This window comes from Salmo trutta, chromosome 31, assembly GCF_901001165.1.
Source record: "Salmo trutta chromosome 31, fSalTru1.1, whole genome shotgun sequence".
NCBI classification, from domain to species: domain Eukaryota; kingdom Metazoa; phylum Chordata; class Actinopteri; order Salmoniformes; family Salmonidae; genus Salmo; species Salmo trutta.
The window spans coordinates 16,742,252-16,756,182 of record NC_042987.1 but is presented as its reverse complement, the minus strand read 5'-3'; the positions used below and the strand labels follow the sequence as shown (position 1 = coordinate 16,756,182).

The 13,931-nt window shown below is 43.0% G+C and overlaps 1 protein-coding gene across 2 annotated transcripts in view; it reads right to left on the bottom strand.

Annotated features, from left to right (window-relative positions):
- LOC115169645 (solute carrier family 22 member 23) overlaps positions 1 to 13,931 on the bottom strand; it is a 63,566-nt gene that overhangs the window by 21,832 nt on the left and 27,803 nt on the right. For both annotated transcript variants that reach the window (XM_029725470.1, XM_029725471.1), the window contains exon 4: positions 846 to 1,014. In XM_029725470.1, the coding sequence (XP_029581330.1) occupies positions 846 to 1,014 (169 nt within the window). The remainder of the gene's footprint in view (positions 1 to 845; positions 1,015 to 13,931) is intronic.

Here is a 13,931-nt window from a genome sequence, read left to right as displayed (position 1 = left end):
TGTGTATTTCCCACCGTAAAGAATGGAGACACTGATTTATTTCTAATTCAAGGCACACTTAACCAGCATGGCTACCACAGCATGCTGCAGCGATACGCCATCCCATCTGGTTTGGGCTTAGTGGGACTATCATTTGTTTTTCAACAGGACAATGACCCAACACACCTCCAGGCTGTATAAGGGCTATTTGACCAAGAAGGAGAGTGATGCATCACATGACCTGGCCTCCACAATTACCCGACCTCAACCCAATTGAGATGGTTTGGGATGAGTTGGACCACAGAGTGAAGGAAAAACAGCCAACAAGTGCTCAGCATATGTGGGAACTCCAAGACTGTTGGAAAAGCATTCCAGGTGAAGCTGGTTGAGAGAATGCCAAGAGTGTGCAAAGCTGTCATCAATGCAAAGGGTGGCTATTTTAAAAATCTCTGTTTAACACTTTTTTGTGTACTACATGATTCCATATGTGTTACTTAATAGTTATTTCATAGCTCTACAATGTATAAAATAGTAAAAATAAAGAAAAACCCTTGAATGAGTAGGTGTCCTAAAACTTTTGACCGATAGTGTACATAATATCAGCATTGGATAAATAGAACCCACATTCGCCTACAATATAACCCAACCATGACCTGTAGTGTATGATGATTGGGAGTGGTAGGCTATAGCAACTAACCAAGTAAATTAAAATCAGTAGTATCAATCTCAATGGGATCACCAGTATAATAAACAGCTAAATATATCAATACTAAGATGCCAAATTATAGCAGGTGGTGGGTATAGCCTGTCCCATAACTGTTTCGTGCTTTGCCTGAGATGGGGAGTAAAGTAGGTGTTGTCCTCACCAGATATAAGAGACCATAAGGATCAGTGGGCAGATGATGACGGCCTGCAGGACCTGCCAGTCTCGACAGAGGTATGCCATCCCCGGCATAAGGAGCTGCCCGCCCAGCACCACGAAGCTGGCAACCATGGTCATGGAGAAACGCCAGGCTGGTAGGCACAGCTCAATCCCTGGAAGAAAGAGAGAGACATGAGTCAGTAATATTACAATACAGACAGAGCGAGAGGTTAGCCTACGAGTCAAATTAAAATACAGATACACAGATTCTGATCACAGAAACAGCTCCATCTATGATAGACACAAATCTACTAGATACAGACAGTTCTATCTATGATATAGATGGTGCAGAGGAAACAAAAGGTCAACAATGTCAACCCCACATATACACAACTTGACAGAGAGAGTGGACAGAGGGGAGAGGGGTGGCACTAGAGTTCCACTACACAGTTCCATCCCTGGGAAGGAGAGGAGGTACCCTGATACCGATGCCATTATCGTGAACGTTGTCCAATTACCTTGTCTGGAACTGATGCAATACCGAGGTAAGATCAGGGACATTGTATGACTGATGCCACTGCATAATTCGACAACTATCATGCAGAGAATATGACGCCAAATATTTGCTTATTTTGTCATGAGAGCACTGAAGAGTCTCTGCCCTGAACCGAGCCGATTGCAGTGAACTAATGATGGCCAACTTGTACTTACTTCTCCCCAGCTACGATAAGAAAGATCCTGGTTCATTCATACAGTCATTAGCATGCATGCCGCCACCTCGCTAGCAGCTAGCCGGCAGAAACACACACAACTCAGCCCCTTAGCTAGATAGCTAGACGCTGCAGCAGCACACATTATAAAAGATATTAAAAGCAGGCAAGGTTGTCTGGTACTGTAACAGTTGCTTTGCCTCTTTCTTCCCCCTTCTCTCCCTCAGCCTTTTGTCCTCCATTCATTCCTTCCTTCACATCTCCTCCTGTCCTTTTTTGACTTGTGTTTTCTTTTCTGGCGGCCGCATTCTGCAGCCGGAGCACGCGGCCCAGCTCCAGATGGGTCTTTCAAGGTGACAGGGCCAGGATAATACAGTGTCTGCAGGCTGTAGCTCCGCTCCACTCCCAAAGAAAAGCCTGGAATTTCAATTAGGATCTGCCCCCTCCTGGCTAGTATGAATAATGCTCTGTGTTTGTGGAACAGTAACACAGCTGGAACGACTAAGCTAAGGGGGGAGTGTTGGGTTTGGTGTAACTTCAACCTGACACTTACAGTAACACAGCTGGAACGACCAAGCTAAGACTGAAGAGGAGTGAGGAGAGAGGGAATGTTGGGTTTTGGAGTAACCCCATCCTGTAGCTCAGTGGGAGTTTTGTGAGTCAAGTCATGGGTCAATGGGAATAGCATTGGTTTGGTGTTATGTGGTTGTGAGGATCACACATACGGACGCACTAACAGAACATTCTGTACAGAATTACTATGTATGAAAACATGTAAGACACACATGCATCCCCTGACACACACACAAACAAACTCGTGAAGGTGGGGGGCCACCTGAGCATCTTACTCCAGCTGGCCCTAATCCTCCCCATCCCTCCTAAATCAGCAGTCCCACAATTCCCTGCTCCAGACCCGAACCGCCAACCATCAGCTCGGGCCCTGCCCTGCCTGCTGACACAGAGAAGCGCTCAGCTGATGTCAAAAGAAAAACACTCAGAAAGCCAGGGTGACGGAGTGACCAAATGCACTAATAAAGGGCTTTGGTGACAACAAGGTGCTCATTGAACGCCAGGGTGATATCATCGAAGGTTGACTAGGGGTAGCCTTACCAACAAAAGCGATAATCTTCTTATTTTGCTGCCTTTACCAATACAAGCAGTTGAGTAACGCACAGTGTGGGATCCTTAGAGCATGCAACGTCAAGATCTGAACGTCCAGTTAGCAAAAGAAGGCCCATTGTTCTGAGAACACTACATTATCTGACCACTGACTTTTCCCCAGCAGTCACATGATCTCCTCATGCCCTCCCCCTCCTTGCCCCACTGACCTCGGCCACTGGGTTTGTGTGTGTGTGTGTGTGTGTGTGTGTGTGTGTGTGTGTGTGTGTGTGTGTGTGTGTGTGTGTGTGTGTGTGTGTGTGTGTGTGTGTGTGTGTGTGTGTGTGTGTCTGTCTAACACGTGTTCCCAGGGCCCGCTCATTCTAAATACGGTACACACGGACATTCAGTTGAAGTCAGAAGTCTACATACACCTTAGCCAGATACATTTAAACTTAGTTTTCACAATTCCTGACATTTAATCCTAGTAAAAATTCCCTGTCTTAGGTCAGTTAGGATCACCACTTTATTTAAGAATATGAAATGTCAGAATAATAGTAGAGAGAATGATTTATTTCAGCTTTTATTTCTTTCATCACATTCCCAGTGGGTCAGAAGTTTATATACACTCAATTAATATTTGGTAACATTGCCTTTAAATTGTTTAACTTGGGTCAAAACATTTTGGGTAGCCTTCCACAAGCTTCCCACAATATGTTGGGTGAATTTTGTCCCATTCCTCCTGACAGAGCTGGTGTAACTGTGTCAGGTTTGTAGGCCTCCTTGCTTGCACATGCTTTTTCAGTTTTGCCCACAAATTTTCTACAGGATTGAGGTCAGGGCTTTCTGATGGCCACTCCAATACCTTGACTTTGTTGTCCTTAAGCCATTTTGCCACACCTTTGGAAGTATGCTTGGGGTATATTGTCCATTTGGAAGACCCATTTGCGACCAAGCTTTACCTTCCTGACTGATGTCTTGAGATGTTGCTTCAATATATCCACATAATTTTCCTTCCTCAAGATGCCATCTATTTTGTGAAGTGCACCAGTCCCTCCTGCAGCAAAGCACCCCCACAACATGATGCTGCCACCCCCATGCTTCACGGTTGGGATGGTGTTCTTCGGCTTGCAAGCGTCCCCCTTTTTCCTCCAACCATAACGATGGTCATTATGGCCAAACAGTTCTATTTTTGTTTCATCAGACCAGAGGACATTTCTCCAAAAAGTACAATCTTTGTCCCTATTTGCAATTGGAAACCGTAGTCTTGCTTTTTTATGGCGGTATTGGAGCAGTGGCTTCTTCCTTACTGAGCGGCCTTTCAGGTTGTGTCGTTATATGACTCATTTTACGGTGGATATAGATACTTTTGTACCCGTTTCCTCCAGCATCTTCACAAGGTCCTTTGCTGTTGATCTCGGATTTATTTGCACTTTTCGCACCAAAGTACGTTCATCTCTAGGAGACAGAACGCGTCTCCTTCCTGAGCGGTATAACGTTGCGTGGTCCCATGGTGTTTATACAGATGAACTTGGTACCTTCAAGCATTTGGATATTGCTCCCAAGGATGAACCAGACTTGTGGAGGTCTACAATATTTTTTCTCTGAGGTGATTGGCTGATTTCTTTTGATTTTCCCATGATGTCAAGCAAAGAGGCACTGAGTTTGAAGGTAGGCCTTGACATACATCCACAGGTACACCTCCAATTGACTCAAATGATGTCAATTAGCCTAATCAGAAGCTTTTAAAGCCATGACATAATTTTCTGGAATTTTCCAAGCTGTTAAAAGGCACAGTCGACTTAGTGTATGCAAAATTCTGACTCTGAATTGTGATACAGTGAATTATTAGTGAAATAATCTGTCTGTAAACAATTGTTGGAAAACTTACTTGTGTCATGCACAAAGTAGATCCTAACCGACTTGCCAAAACTATAGTTTGTTAACAAGAAATTTGTGGAGTGGTAGAGAAAATAGTGTTTTAATGACTCCAACCTAAGTGTATGTAAACTTCTGACTTCACCTGTATACTGAACAAAAATATAAATGCAACAATTTCAAAGGTTTACTGAGTTACTGTTCATAAGGAAATCAGTAAATTTAAATTAATTAATTAGGCCCGAATCTATGGATTTGTATGGGAATACAGATATAGTTTTAAAAGAAAAGGTAGGGGCGTGGATCAGAAAACCAGTTAGTATCTGGTGTGACCACCATTTGCCTCATGCAGCATGACACATCTCCTTTGCATAGAGTTGATCAGGCTGTTGATTGTGGCCTGCGGAATATTTTCCCAATCCTCTTCAATGGCTGTGCGAAGTTGCTGGATATTGGTGGGAACTGGAACACGCTGTCGTACACGTCGATCCAGAGCATCACAAACGTGCTCAATGGGTGACATGTCTGGTAAGTATGCAAGCCATGGAAGAACTGGAATATTTTCAGCTTCCAGGAATTGTGTACAGATTATTGCGACATGGGGCTGTGCATTATCGTACTGAAACATGAGGTGATGGCAGCGAATGAATGGCACAACAATAGGCTTCAGGATCTCGTCACGGTATCCCTGTACATTCAAATTGCCATCGATAAAATGCAATTGTGTTCGTTGTCCGTAGCTTATGCCTGCCCATACCATAACCCCACTGCCACCATGGGGCACTCCGTTCACAACATTAACATCAGCAAACCGCTCGTCCACACAATTCCATACATGTGGTTCATGGTTGTGAGACCGGTTGGACGAACTGCCAAATTCTCTAAAACAACGTTGGAGGCGGCTTATGCTAGAGAATTGAAAATGTAATTCTCTGACAACAGTTCTGGTGGACATTCCTGCAGTCAGCATGCCAATTGCACACTCCCTCCAGACATCTGTGGCATTGTGTTGTGTGACAAAACTGCACATTTTAGATTGGCCTTTTATTGTCCCCAGCACAAGGTGCACCTGTGTAATGATCGTGCTGTTTAATCAGCTGCTTGATATACCACATCTGTCAGGTGGATGGCTTACCTTAGCAAAGGAGAAATGCTCAGTAACAGGGATATAAACAACTTTGTGCACAACATTTGAGAGAAATAAGCTTGTTGTGCATATGGAACATTGGGCGGTACTGGGCAAATGTCACGTATCCAAAGGGTGACTACATCCTTTGGATACATCATGAAAGTGTGAGTCATGTCTCTGTACACTGAATAAAACTGAGTCAGCAATATGGGCCTACTACAGTATTAAGCTATGGGATAGAAAGTCCCCATCCATCCACGACTCTGGGACTTCTGATAGGAGGGATATAGCGCCAGGGGAGAGGAAGGGTGCTAGGGGTGAGAGATAAGAATGAAGGGAAGGAAGTTTGCAAAGCAGCCAGTGGGAATGTACACCCCGCACAAAAGTGAACTTTACCCTGCTCAGAGGAAGCACTGAGTCTGCACCTTAACTCATCTAGAGCAGAGAGAGAGGGGAGGAAGAAGACGTGAAGAGAAGGACGGAGGGGGTTCCGGGGTATCGCTCCCCATGAATCTCCCAGCCAGTCACAGATTTCCTCCTCTCTTCTGGCTGAGAAAATCCACCATTTATGCTGCCGAGACATCCTTATCTGTCTCTCTGAGAAAGGGCTGATCTCAGCGCTCATTAATGTCTAGTGGGCCAGGTCTATACATCACTAACTGATCCATGTTCAGTTAAGCCTTTATACCTTTATAAAGTCTTTATGCCTTTGTACCTCCATCATTCAGCACAAACTGATCCTAGTTCAGTCAGATAGTTAAACCTGTGTCCTCCATGGCCCCTTCATTCTGCTTCAACTGATCCTAGTGCAACCCTAACTCATCCTAGTATAGTCAGCTAGTTAAGCCAGGGTCCTCCATCCTTGCCTCCATCATTCAGCTTTAACTCATCCGGTTACATTTTTGGGGGATAGTCTGGATAATCCATCTGTAAATGCTCTACAGATGGTCACACTATCAACATACTATCTGTTGATAAGCAACTGCTTGCTAAGACCCATAGACAATCAAATTAATGAAAAATATAAAATGACATGGAAGCTACAGTATAAGGACCCCAGACTCGTACATTCTGCAGCATGGGAGCTCCTACATTCACATTTGGTCACCAACATGGAACTCAATCTCAGCATGCCCACAGACACATTCACTCACTCAAACCCACCCCCCTCCCATGTCTGTCTTCACTTCAGTCACTTCTCTCCCTCTGTACTGGGAGATGAATGCTTCTGGATACGGACGGACGGACGCACGCACACTAATTACCGACAGTCAATCTGTCCGAGCAGCAGAACATACTGCAGCAGGAAGGGGAACAGAGCTGGCCCAAATCCCGTCTGAATAAACCAGCTTTACTATCCCATCAGAGGGGAAACAGACCAGGATAGATCATGGCAAAACAGGGGATACGCCGTCATCTAGCTACTTTTTAGAGTAGATAAGTGTTTTCCTATGCATCTTCTCAGTTCCTCTGTGCAATGCTAAATGTACAGCAGATACTTACCTGTACATTAGAGCTAGGAGTATGACTATGTATGTAATTAAGTTGGAGTGCAGACTCTAGTGTCTCCAAGTTGTAACTACACAGAATAATCGATACAGTTCAGTAAGTGTTGAGAAGCATAAAGACTACAACACGTCAGACTGGAATGAACGGACTGATCAGATAGTCAATAGTACATTTCATTTAATGTCACTGCTTCACAGTGATCAAGATACAACCCTGCTCCTTCAACACAAACAGAGCAAGAACGTGATGAAGTCACCTCCTGATAAAGTCACAAGACTAGATTTCCCGGTGAGAATATCACATGACTTTCATCTGGAGGTGTTGAATTCTGAATAGATGAACAAATATGGTCACGTAGAGGACGCAGTGATTCAAAGTAACTGACTTGACTCATTCCATCTTTATAAACATGAGGAGAGTATAGGAGAGTTAAATCAATCAAATAATCACAATTATTTTGAAGTTATTTCTTAATGAGTGTAAAAGTTGACTAACTTAACCCTTTGTGAGATACAACCCAAGTGTTCAATATTAAGGAAGTGTTAGGCATGGCAACAACATGTAGTCAAATCTGGATAATTCTACACACACAAACTTGTGATTCCTACTAGTACACAGGGCTGGGGCACTCCTAGTTAGCTGTTTGGTGACATCATCAGCTCTACCAGCTAATCTCTCAACAAGATGTCAGAGTCCTGAGACAACACGAGTATGTTGTGAGCGAGGCAGGCGGGGGCAAGCCTGGGGAATACACTGCAGCCAGAGAGTGATATCATCAAGTATCGTCTGCTTAGACACTGTTCAACATCCCAGGATCACATGTGCTCTGGAATGATACAGTATATGAAGCAACAAGCTGAGGCCTATGTTCAGGGTTGTTATGATTTCTATGTGCTGTAGATACACAAAATACTGAGATCTCCCTAATACACTGTATACTTTTGTGATTAGCCTAATGAATAAGAGTATGGTCGTCAACATTTACGATTCATTAAGTTAAAAGAATAAATTGGCAATATAGGCAACTAAATTTATCCAATGACCTAGCTAAAATGATAAAAATGAAGACTAGTTGAATTCAAATTGCATCACAGGCTGGGAGAGAAGTAAAGTGACCTACATAGCTGGGGCAAGACATGAGCTAACAATAACACACAGAGAAAGAAACAAATCTAGCTAGCTAAGTCTACCCACTGCACCTGAGCACAATAACCCTAGCAGAAATGCTATACAGTATGTTAGCATTTCTGCTAGGGTTATTGTGCTCAGGTGCAGTGGGTAGACTTAGCTAGCTAGATTTGTTTCTTTCTCTGTATGCCTACTGATGCTACAGCGCAAAAATGCTAATATACTGTAGGCCTTGTCAGTGATGGAACTCTGAGGTAGAAATAGCAGTGCATTTGATTAGCGATTGTGCTATGTTTTAAAAATAGGGTGGATATGGATGTGCTAGTCTTAATATGGCCCACTGCTTTGGAGTGCACACATCCTGGGCACTGCAGGTAAATGCACACATTAGCACAGCAAACATTCACGCTTGTGCCAGCATAAAAAAGATTGATAACATCAAATCCTCACCAAAAGAGTAATAATGAGTCATCACATAGATAGTGAGCTATATTCCTCTCCCTCGCTCCATTTGCCCCACCCTCGTGTCTCTCTCTAGCGCACTGCCTTTCTGTCTCTCCCATCGCTCTCCCTCTCCCTCGTCTGGATGGTGATAGAGGTTGTGTCAGGAGCCTCACATCAGCCCTGTCCGCCCCTGCAGTATGGCTGAATCTGACAGGCCAGCGCAGCGGAGCGAACAAAGGCATTAACACAAACCTCTCCCCTACCGGGGCTTACCGCCTGCCGTAGAGCTCACTGAATGGCTGGCTGGCTGGCAGGCAGGCAGGCACTGGGGATATAGTTAGGGAAGGGAAACAGAGAGGAGGTTGGTTATGTTTTCTTACTAACCATACCCTCAGTGCTTCCCCATACAGGTACATTAAGGCCCCTAAGCAGCATCCAGTGCCCAAACATACCATGTCCAATACTTTCAGGCAGGGAATAACAGATGGAAGCTGGATGGAAGGGAGCACCTTTCCTATGTAATTAAAGGGGAATTACTGTCATACACACTCCAGAGCCTTTTGAGTCACAAGTGGAAAACACAAGTCACACAGAGAGTATGTCAATCAGCTCTATATAGTGCAGCACTGCGCCCTGTCTCTAGGTAAGATGAAACCACACTGAAAAGACACAGTAGCTTACATGGTGGTTTCCATGGGGAAATATCATTGTTGACAGTGAATCCTGCAGGGTTTTACCCGGATTACAGTCCCTCTCTCTAGATCAACGTTTGTGTACGATTAGCAAAGCAAAATCAGACTACTAGGATTATGACTATGCACTCACAGCCACACTTTAGGAGAAGGAAGAAGAATGCCATTGATGTGGGGAATCTTGGACTGCAAGGGAAGGTGACATAACCACGATGAAATACCTTTAGTGTATGGTCACTCCCTTGGTCCAATCATTTAGCCTTGACCTAGCACATTCATAGACGGTAACGCTAGCGCGTTAGCGTCTATTCACTTACATATCTGCCATACACCGATGCTCCAACACTGCCCCGAAGCTCTGTCTAAACGTTAATAGGCTATGCCTCGCTTGCGATACGGTTTTGTAAACGTTTGGAACTTAACCATCATATCAGCAAGAAAGAATTGTCAATAAATTTTTTTTTAAAAGTTTAAATTACTACACATCTTTATAGGGTTAGGGTTCCCACACGGCCATATTTCCATGTTAGAGCGCTTGTTTACGGAAGACAGGTAACCACCTGTTCTAATTGGCTATCTAGCATCTCCGAATACCTGTGCGTAACGAAAGAAGGATGCCAGAAGTGTTGTAACTGAAATATTTTAATACTGTCGGCTGCAACTGTGTTAAACAGGTTAAAACCGCGTACACTGTGTGTAGAAAACATTAAGGACACCTGCTCTTTCCATGACATGGACTGACAAGGTGAACCCAGATGAAAGCTATGATCCTTTATTGATGTCACTTGTTAAGTGCTTGAAATGAAATGATGGGCAGAAATTCAACTCCATCTTTCATCGAATCAGATGGCTTATTTATCACGAATCCATTTGATGTTGCCAATTATTTTTATGATCATTTCATTGGCAAAGTGGGCAAACTTTGGCAGGAAATGGCAACAACGAACAGTGAGCAATTGTATTCATGCATAAAAAACAAATAATGAAAGAAAAGCATTGCAATTTTGAATTTATAAGTTAGTGTGGGAGAGGTGGAAAAATTGTTATCAATCAATAATGACTGGCATTGACAACTTAGATGGAAAGCAACTGAGGATGGTAGCTGACTCTATAGCCACTCCTATCTGTCATATTTTTTTCTATCTGAGCCTAGAGGAAAGTCTTTGGCTTCCCTCCAGGCCTGAGGACAAAGTAATTCCGCTACCCAAGAGCGGTAAAGAGGCCTTTACTGGTTCTAACAGCAGACCTATAAGCTTGCTCCCAGCTCTTAGCAAACTGCTGGGGGAAAAAAATGTGTTTGACCAAATACAATGCGATTTATCTGTTAACAAAGACTTTCAGCATGCTTATGGAGAAGGGCACTCAACATGTACTGCACTGACACAAATGACTGATTGGTTGAAAGACATTGATAATAAGAAGATTGTTGGAGCGGTACTGTTAGATTTCATTGCAGCCTTTGATATTATTGACCATAATCGGTTGTTGAAAATAACTTGTGTTATAGCTTTTCAACCTCAGCTCTGAATCCACGATAAGGCAATCTATCTAATAGAACTCAAAGGGTTCTCTTTAATGGAAGCTTCTCTAATGTCAAACATGTAACGTGTGGTGTACCGCTCTCTAGGCCCTCTACTATTTTCAACAATGACCTGCCACTGGCATTAAACAAAGCATGTTTGTCTATGTATGCTGGTGATTCAACCATATACACATCAGTAACCACAAGCACAGCTAATGAAGTCACTGAAACCCTTAACAAAGAGTTGCAGTCTGTTTTGGAATGGGTGGTCAGTAATAAAACTGGTCCTGAACATCTCTAAAACTAAGAGCATTGTATTTGGTACAAATCATTCCTTAAGTTCTAGACCTCAGCTGAATCTGGTAATGAATGGTGTGGCTGTTGAACAAGTTGAGGAGACTAAATTACTTGGCGTTACTTCAGATTGTAAACTGTCATGGTCAAAACATATAGATTCAATGGTTGTAAAGATGGGGAGAGGTCTAGCTGTAATAAAGAGATGCTCTGCTTTTTTGACACCACACTCCAAAAAGCAAGTTCTGCCGGCTCTAGTTTTGTCTAATCTTGATTATTGTCCAGTCGTGTGGTCCAGTGCTGCAAGGAAAGACCTAGTTAAACTGCAGCTGGCCCAGAATAGAGCGTCACGTTATGCTCTTCATTGTAATTAGAGGGCTGATATAAATACTATGCATGCCAGTCTCTCTTGGCTAAGAGTTGAGGAGAGACTGACTGCATCACTTCTTTTTATAAGAAACATTAATGCGTTTCAAATCCCAAATTGTTTGCATAGTCAACTTACACACACACTTATCCCACCAGACATGCCACCGGGTGTCTTTTCACAGTCCCCAAATCCAGAACAAACTCAAAAACGTGTACAGTATTATATAGAACCCTAATTGCATGTAACTTCCATCTCATATTGCTCAAATAAACAGCAACCCTGGTTTCAAAAAACAGATAAAGCAACATCTCGCGGCACAAAGCCTCTCCCCTATTTGGCCTAGATAGTTTGTGTGTATGCATTGATATGTAGGTTGTGTGTGCCTTTAAATTTTTTTTTATATAGTTCTGTCTTTAAGTTGTTCTTGTCTGTTCATGTTCTGTATTATGTTTCATGTGGACCCCAGGAAGAGTAGTTGCTGCTTTTGCAACAGCTAATGGAGATCCTAATAAAATACCCCCAAAAATACAAAAAAAAAATATGAATGGGAGGATACAGGTTAAAAAATTATTTTTTATAAGCCTTGAGAAAATTGAGACATGGATTGTGTATGTGTGCCATTCAGAGGGTGAATAGGCAAGACAAAATATTTAAGTGCCTTTGAATGGGTGGGGTATGGTAGCAGGTGCCAGGCGCAACGGATTGTGTCAAGAACTACAATGCTGCTGCGTTTTTCATGCTCAACAGTATCCTGTGTGTATCAAGAATGGTCCACCACCCAACTTAACAGAACTGTGGGAAGCAATGGAGTCAGCATGCCCGTGGAAAGGTTTTGACACCTTGTAGAGTCCATGCCCAGACAAATTGAGGTATTTCTGATGGGGGGGGGAGACTACATATTAGGAAGGTGTCCTTAATGTTTTGTACACTCAGTGTATTTTGCAAATTTGAAATTATATTGATGTGATATGAAAGTAGAGGGATTTATGTTTCTACAACCGTATGGCAATTGAGAATGGATTGACATTTAGATGGAGTATTTGACTGTTTTGGTTACCTCTGAACAGAACATATGAAGTCCCTGGACGTTAAAGGAGTAGCCTACACTCCTTAACAGTACATCTTGAACTATCCTTGACCCAAATACTACATGGTTCTTCCCAGGTTTTCCCACACCACAAGTCTCTTTTAACAGCTGTGTTGATATGACAGCCTAGATGCCTGGCATACACAATTCTTCCATTTGCCCTGGAAAATGTAGATGTTTTGTGAATAGAACTTTTTTGGAAAGTCTAAATATGCCTATAGTGTACATAGCAGTATTATGTATATAGTGATATAGGGTTTGGATAACAACAGTGCCAATATCTGAAGAGAACCTGCATTAGTAGAGTTGCGGCAATACAGAGGGGAGACGCAGAATGTGACGTATACCGCCTCCACATTAAGAACAACAATACGGTATAGCTCAACTTAAATGATTTGACTAGCTGATTTTTTAATTTTTTATTTGAACTCCACCCATTCCATAGAGTAATTATTCCAAACTGTATTGGTTGGCATTTGCACAACTTGAATGGCGAGTTCAGACATAATCTAGACAAATCTGTAAAGCAAATATAATACAGCCAAACCATGGGTATGCTACAAATCAATTATACCAATCATTCTAAATGCGTGATGACCGTGTGGTAGTTTTAACAAGTAGACAGCCAATATAGTCCCGACATAATGAATCCTCTCAGCACATAGCCTTCATGGAAAATGCCCATATCCTTGCTCTGCCTTTCTGCTGTGTGTTCCTCAACAACACTGACGGAGAATGAAATGCAGTCGGTTTGAACTCCAGGTTCGTACATAGTCTGTTACCGGAGTGATTCAGTGGCACTCCTTAAAGCGTACGTACACTCGACAGTATTTACTCAGCAATCACTGGGATGGCAGTTGATAATGAGTGGAAAAACAGGATAGAGAAAGACAGGGCGGAGAGGTGGAGACTGGAGAGAGAGAGCGAGAGAAAAAGAGGGTGGAGGGACAAAAGAGTTGGCGAGACAGACAAAAAGAGGGTGGGCCTTAATTTAATTATGTCCATACATACACAGTATCTAGTCAGCATACAGTGAGACGACTTTGCGAAAGCTATGTAAACAACCAACCAATGAATGCAATTATCAAACACAAAACAAACTGACAGAAGGTCCCAGCCGTCTATTTTGGGAACGCTGCGAGGCTTTTCAAGGTAGACGGTGTGGAGTAAATTAGAATGACAAGAAGGGCCCCTCTGGCTCTGCCCCCCTTCCGTTCCCCCCCCCCTCC